Below are 19,661 nucleotides of genomic sequence, written 5' to 3'. Positions count from 1 at the left end.
TGGGAGAGATTGCCTGTGAAGAGGATCCTTCGGCTTCTCCCAAGGGCACGCCCTCCTCGGGGACCAGAGCCAAGGAGTGACCGCTCCACACTGACAGCCTCACGTTGCCCGGGAACTCTTTCCGCAGGGAAAACCCACATCCTGAAGATGCTCTCGGTCCCTGGCCCACTCTCTGCACACCCCCATGGCTCTGGTGAAGAAAACAAAAATCCACTCACAGTTGGTGCCAAGATTAAACACACAATGTGGAAGTGAAAACCACAGACATTTTGCATGTGGGCCTAGCCCTCGAGTTTCTTTGCCAAGAAGGGACTTGGGTGTCACCCTCTTCGCTTGTTCCTCTTCTCAGCACTCTCCCTGGGTTCCTGCGCAGGGGACACTAACCCGGTGGGTGGGGGCGAAGGGAGGATGAAAACTAACTGGCTGATGATAGAGAAGGGTACCAGGTGCTGAACCAGCCCCGTGGCCTGCAGGAGCTTCCCAGCAGCCACCTGCAGGACCCTGTGTGGGAGTGTGGAGGCCTGGGGGGAGTGGTAGATCCAGGTGGTCCATGGATGTGTTAGAGCCCAGGGGCTGGGCCTCTGACCCCCTGGGCTCCCACTTCAGCCAGAGCCTCAGCTTGTCCCTTGTCTCCTGTCCCTGTGGCTAGCCTGGAGTTGACTTCTGTGACTATTTCAACCCACAAAGCCAAGTCACCCCTTGCAGGAAATGGCAGCCTTTCACCTTGCCCCAGCAACCAGGCCCCGATGGAGCATGGAAACTATCTGCCTGGACCCGGGTTTGTGTTTCTTGTCTACCTTACGCCACCAGCACACTCAATCTAAGACATTTCTAAATTTTGAGACAAAAAACTCCCATCTGCTGACTTCCTCTCCAGATACCCCTGGTGGCCAGGGCTAGATGAATACCAAAACCAGGAGCCAGAAAAATGTTAATGCTCATTTATTTTTTTGGGATGCAGAGAGAGAGAGATCTCTTCTGGTTTGCTTCCCAGATGCCCACAACAGCCAGGGTTGGGCCAGGCCAAAGCTAGTCCAGAACTCCAGCTGGTCTCCCAAGCACTTGAACCTGCTACCTCTGAGGGGTGCATTAGCAGCTGGCTGGATCAGAAGCAGAGTAGCCAAGATTTGAACCGGTACCCCAACATGGAATATGTGTTTCCTACAGAGCAGGTTAATCCACAGCGACAACCCTCACCCGTGGAGCTGGACATCAAACCCAACTCCTCCAGTGTGGGATGTTGGGCCAAAGCCCGGCCAAGGGGGCTAAGAGACAGGCACAGCCTCATGACCGCCATGTGGTCTTGGTTGTTCCAAAACTTGCATGCTTACTGTTCACTAAATTCTTACATTATGATCCTTGAGACAGTTCTGTGAGGTAGGTAACTTTTCTATTTGCAGGTCAAGAAGCTTACAGAGGTAAAAGTACTTGGCCCAGAGTTCACAGCTGCACAGCTGACCTGAGACCCCAGCCCAGGCTTATGGGTTCTTTTGCTTCAACCTTGACCATCGGCCTGTGTCCTAACCTTTCAATCAGGCATTGCCTACCTTAGAAATTGGGAATTTTGGATGCAGCACAGAGCTGTTACTCTGACAGAGCTCAAATGGCATGTTTATTCCGTGGTACTAGAATGAGATGATCTCAGATGGTCACTTAAAGCTGTGACCGTCATCGTAGCCCCACCTGATGGCGCCTGCCACTTTCCCGTAGCCCCAGGTCTCCTTAACTTGGTTCCCCCAACCTCACCACCAGCTTTGGGAGGGCAAGATTTCAAGATTCACTCCTGCAGCCCCTGTTGACCAAATACCAGGTGAGGTGCCAGGTGCCACAGAGGTGAGGAGGGCAGGAACTGGCTGAAAGCTGGTAGGGATGGCAGGTGTGAAGAAGATTCTGGATGCAATGAGGTCTGCCTTTGCCCAAAGGTGGCACTTGGCTGCCATCCCCAAGGCTGGTGGTGTTTTGGAGTCTTCTGCACAATAGGACAACTGGTAGGGGCACATAATTGTACAGAACACAGTTGGCCCCTCTGCATATTGAAGCCCTGGGTTAGCAATGAGTCCAGTGCAAGGTGCTGTGTCTCTGAATGGGAATCCAAGCTCCATCTCAGTCAAAAGGCCAAGAAACAAATTCAAAATGCACAGGAAGCAGGTGTAGCGTCCATTCCGTTTCAAGTCACACCCACAAAACCGAGCCCTGGCAGCAGCCTCATTTCTAGGAGGCACTGCCCAAGGCTACTCTCTCTTCTCAGACACGGAGGGAGCTCCTGTGGCCGGTCCTCTCCCCAAGGACCCAAAGCCAGGTCTCTGGTGTGGGTGGCAGGGACCCGACTAGAGTCATCACTGCTGCCTCCCAGGGTGTGCATTAGCAGGAAGCAGGAGTCAGAACAGAACTTGGAGCCACTCAGCAGTGGGAGCCAGGCGTCCTGAACCTGGACACACACCCTCCCGGCGAGGTCCTCCAGAGGCTTGGAGGGGCTGGCTCACGTCCAGGACTCTCCCGCATCTAGATGGTCTTCTGGAATTGCTCGAGTATTTCTTCATAATCATGCTGGTCATCTGCAAGAGAGTCTAGGACCACAAGGAGCACAGTCTTGCGCAAATTCCTTCCTCTCTTGGGTTTCAACACAGAAGGGACTGGGTGGCACCTGTCCTGTTGGATGGTGTGTCAGGGCCCTCAAGCCCACGGGGGAGATCCCTCCACCTGGGCCTACCCATGCAGGGCCCACCCAGCCAATGGAGATCGAGAAGGGTCTGCCCTGGTGGGGGAATCCAGGACAGGGGGCTCACCTGTGGCCTGGCTTGGCAGGGTGGCAGACTTGCCCTTCCGGTGGGTAGAAATCTGGCTGTAATCATTACAGCTGGACACCAACAAGGTGTTGGCCCTGGATTTGGGCAGCAGAGGAAGCTGCGGCTGGACAAAGCTTTGGGAAGGCTGAGCGGAAGAAACAAGGGGATCAGCTGGCCCCAGGAGTGACAGGGCACTCCACATGCAAGGCCAACACACATACCAGGCTGCCAGGCTGCCTCTGCACCCCAGCTCAGGAACCCCTCCCCTCAATGCTGTGGCTACTGCAAGCACAGCTACAGAGCAGGGGGAGAGGGGCAGGTGGGGTGCAGGCTGGAGCTGGGGTCTCCCTGCAATGCCCCTCTGTTGGGAAGCAGAGACACCCCAGGAAAGCTTGAGTTCAGCGCTGGATGTCACCAACGAGCTATACCCCACATGCCGCCTCCAACCCAGGTATCCCCAAGTTCCCAAACAACAGACTATAGATATTCAGCAAGTCGGCGTTCACTGTTCACCCAGAGGCACAAGCTGGGCACAGTCCCCTGGCATGGCCTGCCACTACCCTGCTCTGCAGGCAAACTGTCGCACCTCTGCAATATTGTTGGTTGCCCACTGGTGAGGCAGAACAGTGCGCAGGAGGGGTCTGAGCTGGAGTGAGCCGCCAGCCACGGAGACCTTGCCTCCAGCTGGCCACTGAGGAGACGTATGGTCAGGGCAGGAGCAGTGCGCACAGCCACTGGGCATGTGGACTGAATGCCAACTCACCCGCTGACTCCACCTCTTCAGCTCAGCAGGTGCTTGCTGTAGCCAGGGAAACGTGACACATACCATACAACATGTGACATGCAACAATACAGCCCAGGGTGGAGAGTAAGGCCGGGGCAGCCTGAGCCCATCATCACCAGAGCCTGAGATAGGGACCTTCCCTGTGTCCCCATGGTGGGAACAGGACTGCAGGCGGGAAGAGGGAAACGGTCCTTTAAGGCCAGATCAAGGTCAGCTAATGAGGTGGCACCACACCCTGGCAAGGGGAGCCACTGAATTCTGCAACAGACGTGAGAACAGGAGAGGCCACAGAGGCTGCTGGGTCAGCTCCAGTGGAAACTGGGTGTAGCATAAAGTGGGGGCAGGGCAGAGGCAGGGCACCAGGAACTGGTGTGCTCCAGTTCAGGCCTCAGGGCAAGTCACCTCATGTCTGGGCTCTCAGTGGTAAGACACAGGCGATCATGCCAACTACAGGATTTCAATGTCTGGATAAGGGTGGCACTCAGCGTGTGCATATTTACAAATGGCAGGTTCTGGTGTGAGAGCCGGGACAGACGGACAGACAGACATGGCGGACAAAGCAGGCAGTGACGGCAGCCCTCCACCTGGACCACATCCATACCTCACTGTCGCCCTTCTCGCTGCTTTGCTTCAGCTGCTTTCTGAGCCCCTTGCTTTTGGGGGGCCTGGGAGGAGGTGCTTGGTTGGCACAGGCTGGCAACTTTCGCAGGCGATAGTAGAAGGCATCGGTCAGCTCTTCCACCGTGATCACAGGGGGCACTGCTGCTGGCTGGCCCAGCCCCTGCTCAGACTCCACCACAGTGAAATCCAGCCACCGGGGTGGGATGGCAAAGCTCACCTCGGGCTCAGAGCCCAGGCTCACGACCAAGAAGGGTTCCGTGACCTTCTCCTCCAGCCGCAGGCCCCGGAAGGAAGCCAGGGGATCTGCAGACTGGCTGACATCCTTGGCCACCACCTTGACCTCACAGGGCAACAGGAATTGAGTCATCAGATCAGCCAATCGGTAGCGCCGGCTGTCGTTCAGCTCCTCCACAAAGCTGCCCGCCAGATAGAGGGGAAGCAGCAGCCGCTCTTGGGCCTCTTCCTCCTCTTCGTTCTCTCCAGCCTCTTCCTCCTCTTCCTCCTCAGCCTGTTCATTCAGCCGTTGACACACTAAGACATCCTGGTCCCTGCCTTGGTACCCATGGACCTGGCCAGTCCCCAGCACCTCCAGCCGGTCCCCCACAGCCAGCGAGCAGGACTCAGGATCGTCGGCTGTTCCGGCCTCACAGTCCTTGGTCACCACCACCCGGAATGGCTGGCCCGGCTGCACAGCGCCCAGGAGGTCATAGGCAGTGGGGAAGTCACGGGGCCGGCGCCGCAGCTTGCCCTGGTAGGCCCCCGAGAGCAGGAAATGCCGGGGCACCTTGTGACCCCTGCTTGAGGCCAGGACCCACCAGGTGGGACTGGCCAGGCCATGGATGCAAAGCTTCTGGCCTTTCCGCAAGGAGCCCACCCATGGGCTGAGGAAGATGGAAGGTCCCTCGGGAGCTTCCAGGATCTCTGCAGACATTGGGAAGGGACCCCCCTGGGCCAGGACCTCGCTCAGCAGCAGTGGCTTGATAAAGTGGATGTGCTGGGAGGAGGTGGTGACGTCCTGCACCTCCACCTCCAGGCTGGAGGGGATCTTGACGATGGTCCTGCGCACTGTGGAAAGCAGGGGTCAGCTCCGGGCACCCAGTAGGCCACCCCGAAGCCAAGAGCACAACCAGCGCCTGCTGACCTCTGGCTGCAACCTTCTGTTCCTACCGCCCCCTGCCCATCAAGGTGGATTCCTGGCCATTCTTGTTCTTCAACCTCCTTCCATACAACTGTTGAGGTGGGCATTTGGCACACATTTGAGCTACTGCTCGGGGTGCCTGCATTCTACATGGAACTTTCTGGGTTCCAGGCCTAACTATGCTCTCGATTCCAGCTCCCTGCAAACACATACCCTAGGAGTCAGCAGGCAACAGCACAAACAGCTAGGTCCCTGCCATCCTTGTGGGAGACCAGGATGGAGTATGGGGCTCCTAGCTTTGCCATGGCCCAGTTGTGGGCATTTGGGGAAGTGAGCCAGTGGGTGAGAGCTCTCTCTGTTTCTCTCTCTGTCCCTCTCAAGTACATTGAAAAGCATCATTATGAAACAGAGGGCAAAAGGATGCATGATCATGGTGTCCACCTCTCTGAGCTGGTCTGGCCTTATCAACCCTGATACTCCTCCTCCACTGAATGCTCCTAGGTCAGAATGATGCCGTCACATGTGCCTATTTCAGGGAATGTCTTTAAAAAAAACAAGACATAATTAAAATCCAGAAAAAAATAATAGGGCCCGGGACTGGCACTGTGACCTAGTAGGTTAAATCCTTGCCTTGGACTTGCCAGGATCCCATGTGGGCACTGGTTCTAATCCCGGCAGCTCCACTTCCCATCCAGCTCCCTGCCTGTGGCCTGGGAGAGCAGTCGAGGACGGCCCAAAGCCTTGGGATCTTGCACCTGTGTGGGAGACCCAGAAAAAGTTCCTGCCTCCCGGCTTTGGATCGACTCAGCACCGGCCATTGTGGTCACTTGGGGAGTGAGTCATCGGGCGGAAGAACTTCCCCTGTCTCTCCTCCTCTCTATATATCTGACTTTGCAACATAAATAAATAAATCTTAAAAAGTAATAATAATAGGGCCCTGGCACAATGGCTCAACTGGTTAATCTTTCCTTCTTCAAGTGCCAGGATCTCATATGGATGCCAGTTCATGTCCCAGCTGCTCTACTTCCCATCCAACTCCCTGCTTAAAGCAGTAGAGGACGGCCCAAAACCGTGGGACCCTTAAAAACAATAAATCTTTCATAGAAAGATTCAGATTGGAGTACTTAGTTTCAAACTCTATATGATACCTGGGCTTGCTCTGAACTCTCTAGGTGTGATGGAGACACAGAGAGACATGACTCTCCCTTGCCTCTCCACTGCCGACTATTCACAGCAGCATTGGCTGCGTGGAAGCTGGGAGCCAGGAATGCCATGCAGGTGGCAGGGACTCAGAGACCTGAGTCATCCGTTGCTGCCGCCTGTGTGTGCATCAGTAGGAAGCAGCAGCTGGAGCAGGGTAGGTGCTGTGGTCCAGCATATTCAGCCATTTCTTGGGATGCTCACACTCAACGCAGAGTGCTAGAATGGAGTGCCCATCTGTAGGCTTCCAGTACTGCTTCCCACTAATACACCTGGAGAATCAGTGAAAGATGGTTTGAGGACAAGGGCCCCTGCACCCACACAGGAGACCAGGGTGGGGTTACTTTGGCCTACTCCAGCCCTGGCTTTTGGGACCAGTGATGGAAAATGTCTCCCCTCTCCCGTTTGCTTTTTTACATTAATTTAAAAATCAGTGAATTGACTTAAAAAAAAAAAAAGAATTGAAATCAGGAGTTGAACCAAGATGCATCGATGTGGGATGCAAGTGTCTTAACCATTAGGTTAAAATCGTGCCCATCCTCTCACTTTTATACTTGCTTGAATTTTCCCATAGTAAAAAGCAACTGAAAGAGTAGAGAAAGTGGGGCAGACCCTGCTGGCTCTGCTGGCTCTTTGGGTGACCACCAGGGAGCTGATCCCCAAACTCCATGCGCCAGAGAAGGCTCCAGCCTCCATTCTGCTTCCATCCAGTTTCTGCTTCAGTTTCTGCTCTGCCCACCACCTCCAGCCTGCCCTGACCAACATCCCAAGAAAACAGGAACACCTGGGACCTCTCTGACAGGGGCCTGTGGTCTCTCAAAAGACAGGGGCCCTTCAGAACCAATCCTGTTGGTCCCGAGTCGGGAGAGGCGGTCTCGCCCAGGCAGCTGGTCGGATGTCTTCTTGTGGCTCTCTGCCAGGACCCAGCTTTGCCTAATGCTGTGAAGCCACCCAGATGTGTCCCATCTCCATACCTCTCCTTATAGCACACACCCCATGCATGTGGGCAACTTGACACTGCCCTGTTGCACACACGGAGTGCACCGTAATCCCAAGGCTAGTGAGGGGCCAGGGATAGGGAAGGACCACTGGTTAGGGGAACTCCTTGGCCCTCCCCAGCAGCCCCACCCACCTGTGTGGGCAACTCACTGTGCATGATGGCTTGCAGTTCGTAAAGGGGTTTCAGGACCAGAGAGCTCCAGGGTAAGGTAGGGCAGGTGAAGATGAGGTCCTGCAGTGCTGGGTCCTGTAGGGCCTCAAGCAGGCTTCGGGGGGCACCGGGCTCCCATTGCCAGAAGGGCCCTTTCAGGGTCAGGGGCAGGTGCATGACCACCCGCTGTGACTCGGTGTCCAGCACACAGCGTGCGCAGCGCATCCCAAGGTGCGTGTCCACAGCCTCCAGGAGGAGGGGCTGGTCCTCGGGTACCACCCTGGCATCCACAAGGATGCTGTGGGTTGACATGAAGAAGATGGGCAGCTGTGTGGGGCTCTGAGTGGTGGCAGAGACCAGCTCCCCCAGGGTCCTGTAGCTCTGATGGTTGGTGAGGGGGCTAAAGTGGCCTGCAGGGAGGGTACAGAGGAGACATGTGTTAGAAGGGGGGCAGGCCTCTGCCAGGTCCAAGCCCTAGCCAGGCCTGCATATAACCCATCTGGCACACCCCAAGGACACACATTTGGGTGCACCTGCACGAGGACATAGGATGGCAGGGCTAAATGTGACTGCGGCAGATGGGGAGGGCACCCACAGAGGGACAGCATCAGGGACAGAGTGGACACGTCCCCAACAGACACACTGAGATGCCCATGCTTCCCCCACCTCCCGGCCCCTCCCAATGCCAGCCCACCAACCCTCCCCTTTCCCTCCTCCATAGCTCCAAGTCCATGTGCAAGGCCTGCTATTGCCCCCTCCCCCCACCCCATAGCAACACCACTACACCTTTCTCCCAAACCAGAGTCCCTGGAGCCACTGGGAAAAGTGCCCTCTGGCCACCCCTCATCCAGCCATCCTCTCTGCCCTCCCAGCAGCCACCTCTCCAAGCCCTATGCAATCTTGTCCCAGCACCGGACTGACCTAACTGTCCCACTTCCGGTCGCAAGTTTCCTGTCCCCAAACCCACAACTTCAATCTGATCTAAACATCACGCAAAGTAGATCTGAGAGATGATTTGGAGCAGACTGTTCCGGGCTTGTCATCAATGGCAACATCCAAAGAAAGGCTGAGGACTATCCCAGTCTGAATGGGACTAAAAAAGGGGTAGCTTGAGGGATGGGGAGCAGTGTGATGGCTCAATTGGCTAATCCTCCACCTGAAGGCACAGACATCCTATATGAAATATCCTGGCTGCTCCACTTCCCATCCAACTCCCTGCTTGTGGCCTGGGAAAGCAATAAAGGATGACCTAAAACCTTGAGACCCTGCACCCACGTGGGAGATCTGGAAGAAGCTCCTGGCTCCTGACTTCAGACCAGCTCTGCTCCAGCCATTGTGGCCATTTGGGGTGTAAACCAGCTTTGTCTCTCCTTCTCTCTGGAAATCTGCCTTTTCAATAAAAGTTTGCTCCTGCTTCTGTAGCTACCCTCTTCTCACTGTCCCCCTGCACACTCCTCCCCACCTCCTGCCATGGTACATGCCTCCCCCTGAGACCTCCACATGTGGCCCGGCACTCCTGACTGCCCTATGTGTCTGCTGAGTGATCGTGTGAGCAGAGACAGGCACCTAGACACAAGCTGGGTCAAAGAAACCAGCAGGGAGACCCCAGCAGGGAGACCCGGCTTGTGTGTGAGTCCTGCAGGGCAGGAGAGGGCTGGGAGGCAGTGGTGCCCACCTTACCCTGGAAGTTGGGGTCCAGCTCCAAGGTCTGACCAGTCCCCAGGTTCTCGCAGACAACCTTCTGCAGGTGGATGTGCGTGACCTTGACCAAGTCCCCCGTGGACAGGCAACACTCATTCCCGGAAATCTCGTAGATGGAGCCTGCAGAGACCTTGCCTCAGTTTTCCTGGTCAGCAAAGACCAAGTGCTGGTGGCCCAGACCTTGGGTCTCACTGGCTCTGCTCTGCTTGGCCTTGACGCATGGTCCCCCCTGCCAGGAACGCCTGCCAGATCCTGCCCTGCCTAGCTCATAGCAACTCCATTACGCTCTTGGTGTTAGACGCCCCATGCTGGGCTGCACCAGACTTCCCCTCACCCCTGTGCCTCCTCCATGGAGGAGGCTGGCAGGCAAGCTGGGGCACCCTGGATCACTGTAGGGTATGATACAGACTCAGGAAACCGCAGCACCCCTCGACAGCTCTGGCGCCAGGCTCTGGGCAGGCCAGCAGAGTGAAGGGGAATGGGCAGGGCGAGGCCCAGGGGGCAAGGTCCTGGTGCCACTGCCACTTCAGCAGCCCCACATTCCAGTATGAAGTGCACAAGCCATGGGGTGTGGGGTAGAGGAACGGGAACAGAGAAGATGCACATCAGGGGACAGGGACCTACAGGGGCCGGGACCTGGACCTTATGCTCACTGGGCAGCCCTGGTAGGGCCTTTCCCACCAGCCCTGGGGACCCATGAGAGCGTCATGAGTCTCCATGAGACTATCACATGTTCCCATAGGAACACAGGGTGCCCTGTGAGAACATCACAGGTCCCTACAGGAAAAAGCACAGGGGGCGAAGCTCGGCCCTGCCTCTTGGTTCTGGTCGCTCCACTTGCTTCAATGCGCGACAATGGCACCTGTCATTCCTTTAGGATGCGCCAGGTAGTTCTCGGTACCTTCTGGGAATGAACCAGCAGGTGGAGATCGCTCTCTTTCTCCCTTTACATTATGACACCGGAGCTCCAGAGGGGTTGAGCAGGTCACCGCAGACGATAACCCCAGGCAACCCCCGCTCCGAGTGTCCTGCCTATCCCAGCAGTGTGGCCAGCTGCACCCCTCTTGCACCTGTCACACTCTGCTCTGATCACAGCCCCAGGTCCTGCAGAATGAAGAGGTCTGAACATGACACCAGAGATGTGGCTTGGGTCCTGGGCTGGAGGAGAGCCCCAGGCCCGCAGGGGTAGAGGCCGAATTCAAACCCAGGCCAAGCAAGCTCCCCACTGGGAGCCCATGGCCTCCAGGGGTCCCTTTTGCACCCCAGCCTTGGTTTAGGCCCAACTGGGAACCTCAGTTTTGCTGGAAGCTAGGGTGGAATAGGATGGGGAGGGGGCATTTGTATCTTAGTTTGCTCTGTAAGGAACTGCACCCTATATGGTCTCTGGTCCCCTATCCAACCCACTCAGCAGTTTCCACTTCCTCTCCCCTCCCTCCCCTCTTTCCCCACCTTGCCCTGCTCTCTCTCCCTCTGCTCGTAAGCCTCTCTCTTCTAGCAACCCTCACCCTGCTACCAGGCCTGCTGCCCTGCAGGCTGGGCCAGGAACAGAGAGCTGGAGGCTTCCTGCAAGGCCTCTCACTGAAGTCCAGGACTTAGGAACTGATGGGATGACCCAGAAGGCCAAAGCAGGAGAACTGTAGGCAAGCAGTGTAGACCACACGCGGAGGCAGGGGGGACTGGTGCCAGGTCAGGATCCCAATGATCATGAGCGCCTCTTTCCAGGCCTCCTTGCTCTATTGGTGGAGCCTGTGCTGTCACCTGGTTCTCTCACCTCCCACCTGCTTTGCCTTACCTCTCTGACAGCACCACCGTGCAGGGCAGCTCAGAGGGGTCCCCAATGACACGGAAGCCGAGGGTTCACCCAATCAGTGCAGGAACTGAGTCGGAATTAGAACCTGGGGTTCCCAATTCTCTCTGACCTTTCCCCCACCTAGAGACAGCCGGCGGTCGGAGGGGTCCTGCCCTGCACTCACCCTCGAAATAGACCCCCGAGTAGATCCGCAGCACGCGCGGGAGGGAGGCGGGGTCCAGGAAGCGCGCGAAGTCCTGCAGCGGCACCGGCTCCATGGTCCGCGCGACGCGACACGGCTCGCTGGACCCGTGAACTGAGCGGCCCGTGGCGCCTCCGCCCGCCGGCACCCAGGCACCCCGGCGTCCCGCCCACACCGCACCCACAGAGTCCCCCCACCGAGGCTCCGCCCACAGAGCCCTGCCCGCCCTGCCCTGGGTCGGAGGCGCTGCGGACCCACCAATGGGCCACAGAAGGTACCCTTTCCCCAGCACCCGAATATGCTATGGCTAACGCATTCCTGTTATTTTGCCTGGGTTTGTTTTTTTTCGCCCCCGCTTCTAACTTACAGAAATAAAAACTCACCACATATGACTTCTCCAGTTTCAGATCCTCTTAACATTTGCATTTAACAGGACCAGGGTGTTGTATCATCTGCCAAAAGTAGAAGGGAGAGGGCCGTGGAGTAAGTCAAACCTGTAGATTGTCCCGCACGCTAGAAGATCTTATTCTATTTTATTTTATGATACAATCCCATGGGCTTATTTCACTTTTATAATTCATTTATTTGAAAGGCAAAGTTATACAATAAGAGGAAAAAAAGGGTGGGTGGGCAGGGGGTAGAATCTTCCATTCACTTCCATTCAAATGGCTGCAATGGCCGTGGCTAGGCCAGGGCAAGGCCAGGAGCCTGGAGCTTCCTCTGGGTCTCCCACATCGGGGTGAGGGCCCCAACACTCTAGTTGTCTTCTGCTGCCTTCTGCACGCGCTGGATCAGAAGTAGAGCAACCAGGACACTAACCAGGACTATGTCAGTGCTCTAGCTGTGGGCTAACCCGCTGTGCCACAATGCAACCTTGACAGCAGGTGTCCCAGGAGCCTCTTTTCAGGCTGCACGGCCCTTGCCAGGAGCATGTACCATGCCCAGGTACCCTCACTGATGACGCTAACCTTTTTTTTTTCAGTTTTTAAATTTTTTAATTTTTAAAGATTTATTTTATTTTTATTAGGAAGATTTGCAGAGAGGTAGAGACAGAGAAAAAGATTCTCCATTTGCTGACTCACTCCCCATGTAGTCAAAGCTAAGCCTACCCAAAGCCAGGAGCCAGGGGCCTCTTCTGGGTTTCCCACGCAGGTGCAGGGTCCCAAGACTTTGGGCCATCCTCAATAGCTGGGAACTGAATGGGAAGCGGAGCTGCTGGGATTAGAACTGGTGCCTATATGGGATCCTGACTCAGTCAAGGTGAGGACTTTAGCCGCTAGGCCACCATGCCAGGGCCCCCAGGATTTTGATTATTATTATTATTATTATTTTATATAGTTGAGAAGGATTTATGCCCATGAGGGTGGAGAGGGTCAAGGCATGGGGAAAGTGGGTGAGACTAATGCCTTCAATTATTTTTCTCCTGCATCTGTATCTGTAGGGGAAGGGAAAGTAGGGGCCGCTCCCAGCAGACAAACCACATCAGTACCTGTAGATAAGATTGTCCACTTGATATCATCCTAGGATCCCCAATATGAAGAATGTTCTGAGGGTACTACTTAAGTGGTTCTAAAGTTTTGAGACACCATTGGTTTCATTGCTGCAAGGTCCGTTGACCGACATAGACCATCTTACAGTCTCCACTCAGCCAGATACTTGCTGTCAAAGCTTTGTCAGGGGAGTTGTCCAATCTGTTCTGCCCTCCATCATCTGCCATGGTACTCAACATCCTCTGCTGGCCTGGATGAGCTGGCTGTCATGTCCTTTGTGTGCAACTGGGCATACTGTCCACTGCACAGACATCAGCAACAGAGGGGGTCCAATCCCAATGCATTCATTCCAAGGTCAGACAACAAATCCTGTTACTTTCCGTTGGTTGGAGTTTTGAGTCTAGTGGTCCAGTTGGGAGGTTCTCCATGAAACCTCACCTGTATGTGCCAGCCAGTGTAGGGTCTACCTCAGTCTCTCACCCACATCAGACTACTCACACACTGGTGGTTACAGTTGTCCAGTTAGCTCTGAGCCCAGCCCCATTTCACATGCAAACAAAAAGAGATCCTATGGCCTAGCCTAACCATGCCCACCACGCACTCAGCCTTCACATACACCAATGGGAACTGCAGCCCAGTGAAGGTGACCCCCTAATAACCCCGATCAGGCCTGCACTTGGCCCTGGTTCCTGTGCATGCCAGTAAGTGCAGCAGACTGGTCTAGTCCATCCCACATCTCTCTGGCTCTCAAACACAGCCATGGGTACTGCAGCCCAGCTCAGCCCGACCCACCCACTATCCAGTCCACACATATGACATCGGACACTGCTGCCTTGCCCAGAAGCAGTCCTATGCCCATCCCTGGTTCTCACACGCACCAGTAGGAGCTGCATCCCAGCAGAGGAGTGCCCACAGTTTCCCTGTTAACCCAGTCCCAGTCCTGGATCTTGCACTTTTCAGGTGGTGCAGAGGTCCTGCCTGACTCAGCTTGCACCTAGCCCCAGCGTTTCCTAGCTGATACTGTGGCAAAGCCAGACCAGTCTGCACTTATTCTGGTTTTCGCATGCACTAGCAGATGCAGTGGCCTGGCCTGGCTTGCCTCCACCCCAAACCCAGCTCATACGCAGGCCAATGGTTGTTGCAGCCCAGCTCTCCCCAAAACCTAGCTTATACGTGGGCCAACAGGTTTTGTAGCCTGGCCCAGCCTGGTCTGCCCCAAGTCTCAGCTCTCATGGTTACCAGTGGGAGTGGTAACCCAGCATAGGGGGCCCTACAGTCCCCTACCAGACTCACCGTCGGGCCTGGGATCTTGTATGTGCTGGTGGGTGCTATGGCCCAGTCTGATATGGCCTGTCTTGCCTGCAGCCTGGCTCTGCTAGGCTTGACCCTAGTTCCAGCTCATGCTGGTGGGTGCTACAGCCTAGCCCAGCCTGGACTGTCCCTACTAATATGAACTAGTAGCTATTGTGGTTCAACCCGGCCTGTCCAGCAGCTTGTCCTGGTTCTCACATCTGCCACTGGGTGCTATGAATTGACCTGGCCTAGCTATCTCCAGACCTGACCCGTATGAATGCCTGTGGGTGCTAAAACCTGGCCTAGGCTGCACCCAGTCTTTTTTAAAAACTTCTATTATTGTTATTATTATTTTAGATAATGTTTACATAGTTGATCAGGCTGGGAAGGATCTAGAGTTAGGGAGAAGTGGGTGTGATCAATTGTTTCCAAACTTTCTATTTCTTCTTCCTATTTCTGTTCCCCAGTACCCAACGATGGGGAACAGCCTGATATTAACCCAGTGCTCCCAGTCTTGATTCTGCGCTCACCTGCAGGGGACTGTGTTCTGACGGAGAGTTCCCCAAGCCCTTCTATCAGGTCACCTCCTAGTGGCAGATCTTGTGCACACTGGTGAGTCCTGGGCCCAGCCTGATTAGCCTACCTCCTGTCCTAGCAAAAACTATGGCCTTGCCTGCCCAGCCCACACCCATTCCAGCTCTTACACTTGGATGTTACAGCCCAGCCCTCCCTGGCCCACCCCAAGACTCGGCTCTTGTGTAGTTCGGGAGGTGCCATGACTCAACCCAGCCTGTTCTACGCTCACTCTGTGTCTCACACTCACCAGTGGAAACTGCAGCTCAGTGGGGGAATCCCCTTCACTTCCCGACTTGGCCCTCTCTCAGCCACAGATCTTGCACATGCCAGTATTTGCTCCAGCCCAGCTTGGCATGGACTGTCCCCTATCTTGACCCTTGCCATAGGATGCTGCAGCCTACCCTGACCTGATCTGCCCCCAAGCCCAACTCTTGCTGATGGGTGCTGCAGCCTAGCCTTACCCAGCTTGCCCCTATCCCCAGCTCTCATGCAAACAGGCAAGTACAGCAGGCTGTCCCAGTATGATCAACATCCCATCCTGGCTCTTACACATAGCAGTATGTGCTACAACTTGGCCTGACCTTGCCTGGTCCACCCTTCCCCATCCCCCACTGCTCAGTTAGCCCATACACCTTGCCAACAAGTGGAGCAGACCCGCCTGGTCTGGTCAACATCCAGCCCCAACTCTTGTGCTCACTATTGGGAACTACAGCCTAATAGGGGAGTTCACCAAGTTCCTCCACTAGATGCACTCCTAGACTCAGATCTCATGCTTGTCAGTCAGTGCTAGGCCCCTGACCAGCATAGTTCACCCCCACACATACCTAGTCCCGGCCTGTGTGAGTGGTGGATGTGGCATCCTGGCCCTCCCCACACCTAATTCATGAGTGTGTCTGCAGATGCTTCATCCTGGACCAACCCTGCTTACTCTCAACCCCAGCAACCATGAGTGTTGCTGATTTCCATGGTAGTACTTAGCTTGGCCCATCAACACCCTGAACCCTCGAGTGAACCAGCTGGTATTGCAGTCCCACAGAGGTGAGCCCACAAATTCCCCCACAGAATCTGCTCCCAGACATGGTTCTCTTGTGTGCCAGTTAGTGCCATGACCCCACCTGATATGGCCCACTCTCTGCCCTGACATTCACTGGCAGGTACTGTGGCCTAGTCCTGCCAGGCAGGACCCTCAGCCCTAGCCTTCATACGCACCAGTGGGCTGTGATCAATGCAAACTAGCCCTGTCCAGGTCTTCCACGTGGGCAGGTATCCTGTCTGACCCAGACATGTCCTCCGGCTCCCACCTCCCAAAAACCACTTGGCTTCAGCACCCCCTTTACCTGCAATTGCAGTAGCGTGTTCTATGAAAATCACCCAGAAGTCATTCCTCATCTGCAATGTACTCCTTCAGCGCCCGCCCTCCCACACATCCCCGAATCCCTTTCCCTGCACAGCCCCCATGTCCACAGCTGATCTTCCAGTGGTGCTCCATTCACCTCCCATCTGCCCAGGGTCCACAGCACCGCTTGTCTGGGCTCTGTGCTCTGACGGGGCAGCTGACATTAATCTTGATCCCTGAGCTGGGGCTGGCGTGTCCAGGTTTCTTCTCGGGGAAGACTACTCTTCCCCCTTCCCATTCTCTGTTCTTTGGGAATGCAGTCCCATCATGCAGGGACTCTTTGCAGTCCCACTCTTTGCAGGGACCAAATTCTTCCTGGAGCATCCGGGTCATTCCCCGCAGCTTCTCTGGAAGGAAGCCTTACTGCCTGCCAGTGTGTGATTTATACCCGTATGGACACCGGTGATTTTTTTCCCCTTTAATTTCATTAGTTGAAAGGAAGATGGACAGATCTTCATCTTCTAGTTCACTCCTCAAGTGCCTGCAACAGCCAGGTCTGGCCAGGCTAATGCCAGGAGCATCATCCAGGACTCCCAGATGGATGCAGGGGCCCAAGCTCTTGGGCCACCCTCTGCTGTTTCACAGGAGCATTAGCAGGGAGCTGGATGGGAAGTGGAGCATCCAGGACTGGCCATCCAAAATAGGGTGCTAGTGTCGCAGATGGTGGCTTAACCCGTTGCACCTCATGTCAGTCCTGAGGATTTTACACTTAGACTTACAATCTTTTTTTCGCTGTAATATCAAGCTTAACCTACCAAATATACAAGTTGACTGTGTGGAGCATGTCTTGCCTGGGTGCTGCACAATCAAAGGAAGTTTCTTGAAATGATTGCTGGGTAGGTTTAAAAATGGGCCCAGACCCTGGCTAGGTTGGGGGGAGTGGGGCAGAGAAAGGCAGAGAGGAGGGGGTCTTGATTAAGGGGACTAGCCAGAAATAACCATGACTTTCAGGAACCTGGGGGCCCAGACTTCCGGACCACAGCACCTCTGAGCAAGCACCCAGGGCTGGTCATCCGGTGTCAGCAGCTACCTCTGGCACAACTGCCCACTAAGATGTACCTACCAGATGAAGGGAAGCTCTTCTCACCCCACTGCCCTGGCACCACCCTCCCCCAAGGGTTCGCATTTCTAAAACCAGCAAAAGCATTCAAGCGGCCAGCACAATGGCTCAGATAGCTAATCTTCCACTTGCAAGTGCCAGCATCCCATATGGACATCAGCTTGTATCCCAACTGCTCCATTTCTCTTCCTGCTCCCTGCTTGTGGCCTGGGAAAGCACTAGAGGACTTCCCCAAGCCTTGGGACCCTGCACCTGAGTAGGAGACCCAGATCCTGGCTCTTGGCTTTGGTTCAGCTCAGCTCTGGCTGTTGCAGTCACTTGGAGTGTGAACCAGCAGACAGAAGAGCTTTCTCTCTGTTTCTCTTTGTAAATCTGTCTTTGCTATAAAAATAAATAAACTTTTTTTTTAAATAAATAAATCTTTAAAAAAAAAAAAAAGGCATTCAGATGGTTACAAATGAGATGCTGTCCTGTATCCTTCCATCCCTAAAATAACAGCTAGTCACTCCTCCATTCCTGGACCAAAATGGAGAGGGAGCCCCAGGTTGTGGTGGGAGGGGGCAGGCACTGCAATGGTGCCAGGCAGCCGACAGGGGCAGTATGGCCCACCTCCCAGCGTGTCCTTGCACAGGCTGTGCTTACTTGTTCAGGGACAGCAGCTGCACTCCTTTTCCTGACCAGGTCACTGTATCATCTCTTGCTGTCCTCGCCTCCCCTTGGTTGCTTGCCACCTCCTCTGCTGCTTCCCGATACTTCCAGTTGGACAAGGTCAGCCAGCCTTGCTCTGTCTTCCCAGCTAAACGCATTTTCAGGTAAGGTTCATTTGCTTTCCACATCATAATTTCTTATCATTCTCTCTGGAAAGTTCTTTGGACCCATGCAGATCCGGGCTACGTACCGGCCACTTGCAAGTCTCAGTAATGATGAACCCTTCACGCCTTCACGCCTGGGCTGCCAGTCATTGTCTGCACCCTCGCTCTCATCTGAGTTTAGTGCTTTCTGTTCCTTTTTGGGGTCACCTGCAGCCCCGTCTCTGTCTTCTCCCCAGCCTTCTGCTTTTGCTCACTTTGGGCTCATGTGCTGCATCGTGGGGTCGTGGGGCTTCTGTGCCCCGCCTCCTCCATCCTTCAGGCGTCACAGCTCCAACCTGATGCACAGTCTAATGCCTCCTTGTTTCTTTTGCTCCTCAGATTGTCCCAAATAAATTTCATTTATTTGAAAGGCAGAGTAAGTCCAATGTGATGACTCAGTGGCTAAATCCTCACCTTGCGTGCACCAGGATTCCATATGGGCACCAAGTCATGTCCCGGCTGTCCTGCTTCCCATCCAGCTCCCTGCTTGTAGCCTGGGAAAGCAGTGGAGGACGGGCCAAGGCCTTGGGATCCTGTACCCATGTGGGGGACCTAAAAGAAGCTCCTGGCTCCTGGCTTTGCATCAGCTCAGCTCTGGCTGTTGAGGCCACTGGGGGAGTGAACACGCAGATGGAAGATCTTTCTCTCTGTCTTTCTTTCTCTATGTAGATTTGAAAGGCAGAATGACAGAGAGAGACCTTCCATCTAGTGGGTCACTCCCCAAATACCTGGGATGGTTGGGGCTACCAGGAGACTGGAACTCCACCCAAGTCTCCCACACGGTACTCAAATGGGATGTCAGCACCACAGGTGGAGGAATATCCTGTTATGCTTCTTTTGTGACAAAGAGAGGATATCTTTGCCGTTGTGCAATACATCTCTGGGCACCATCAACTTTCACAACTGGAACTCTTACATAAGACCTATTCTCCCTCTCGGGCTCAGCCTTGTGTTCTCAGCTTCTATGAGCTCGGCTCCTGGAGTTTCTCATCTGAGCTGAGCTGTGCCATTTCTGCCTGGCCGGCTTCTCAGAGCGCAGCAGCCTCCAGGTTCCCGCCACTGAGGCCTGCGCATCCCACTTGCTGCACCCATTCCCAAGAAGTATCAGTGTATCAGTGTCTCTCTTGAGACCCCATTTGCCGTTCCTTTGGGGACCTTCCCAGAAGTGGAATTGCTGAGGCATCTGATAATCGGATGTTTTAAACTGGAAAGGCAGATATATAGAGAGGACAGAGAGAAAAATCTTCTATCTGCAGGTTCACTCCCCAAGTGGCTGCAACAGCCATTGCTAAGTTGATCAAAAGCCAAGAGCCAGGAGCTTCTTCCAGGTCTTCCACACAGGTACAGGGTCCTAAGGCTTTGGGCCGTCCTCTACTACTTCCCTAGACCACAAGCAGGAAGCTGGATGGGAAGTGGAGTAGCCAGGATACAAACCAGCGCCCATGTGAGATCCTGGCACATGCAAGGCAAGGCTATTGTGCCACCCGCAAAAGAGACTTCCTACCAAACCTGTGCTAAAAGTAGTTGATGGCTGCTGGCTAGGTGCCCACCCGGGGTTGCTGTAAGTGCCTGGGCGGGCCATTCCCTGATGTTCTCTAGCGAGGGGGAGGCTGCAGGCTCCACT

General features: G+C 54.9%; 1 protein-coding gene across 2 annotated transcripts; it reads right to left on the bottom strand.

Moving 5' to 3' along the window:
- Positions 1–1,313: 1,313 nt before the first annotated feature.
- THEMIS2 (thymocyte selection associated family member 2) lies at positions 1,314–11,530 on the bottom strand. 2 transcript variants are annotated; one of them, XM_040979684.1, is made up of 7 exons: positions 11,173–11,440; positions 9,360–9,500; positions 9,161–9,245; positions 7,679–8,089; positions 4,172–5,256; positions 2,787–2,931; positions 1,314–2,567 (listed from the first exon to the last, which is right to left on the bottom strand). In XM_040979684.1, the coding sequence occupies exons 2-7, from the start codon at positions 9,474–9,476 to the stop codon at positions 2,503–2,505; spliced, it is 1,908 nt and encodes a 635-aa protein (XP_040835618.1). In that variant the 5' UTR covers positions 9,477–9,500; positions 11,173–11,440; the 3' UTR covers positions 1,314–2,502. The 2 variants fall into 2 exon arrangements, with proteins under 2 accessions (XP_040835618.1, XP_040835617.1); XM_040979683.1 differs by lacking the exon at positions 9,161–9,245 and having other exon boundaries at positions 11,354–11,530.
- Positions 11,531–19,661: the final 8,131 nt, after the last annotated feature.

This window comes from Ochotona curzoniae, unplaced genomic scaffold, assembly GCF_017591425.1.
Source record: "Ochotona curzoniae isolate NIBS_2020 unplaced genomic scaffold, NIBS_Ocur_1.0 contig_3255, whole genome shotgun sequence".
Taxonomy (NCBI): Eukaryota; Metazoa; Chordata; class Mammalia; order Lagomorpha; family Ochotonidae; genus Ochotona; species Ochotona curzoniae.
This window is presented reverse-complemented; position numbering and strand designations above follow the sequence as displayed.

What these genes read in the sequence shown, in the direction of transcription:
- THEMIS2 (XM_040979683.1), bottom strand. Translation starts at nt 11,447, where the DNA reads ATGGAGCCGGTGCCGCTGCAGGACTTCGCGCGCTTCCTGGACCCCGCC. An exon ending in GCTGGACCCCAACTTCCAGG is followed by an intron (nt 8,090 to 9,359) that starts GTAAGGTGGGCA and finishes CCCTCCCTGCAG; the next exon opens with GCCACTTTAGCCCCCTCACC. An exon ending in GCGAGAAGGGCGACAGTGAG is followed by an intron (nt 2,932 to 4,171) that starts GTATGGATGTGG and finishes TCTTCCGCTCAG; the next exon opens with CCTTCCCAAAGCTTTGTCCA.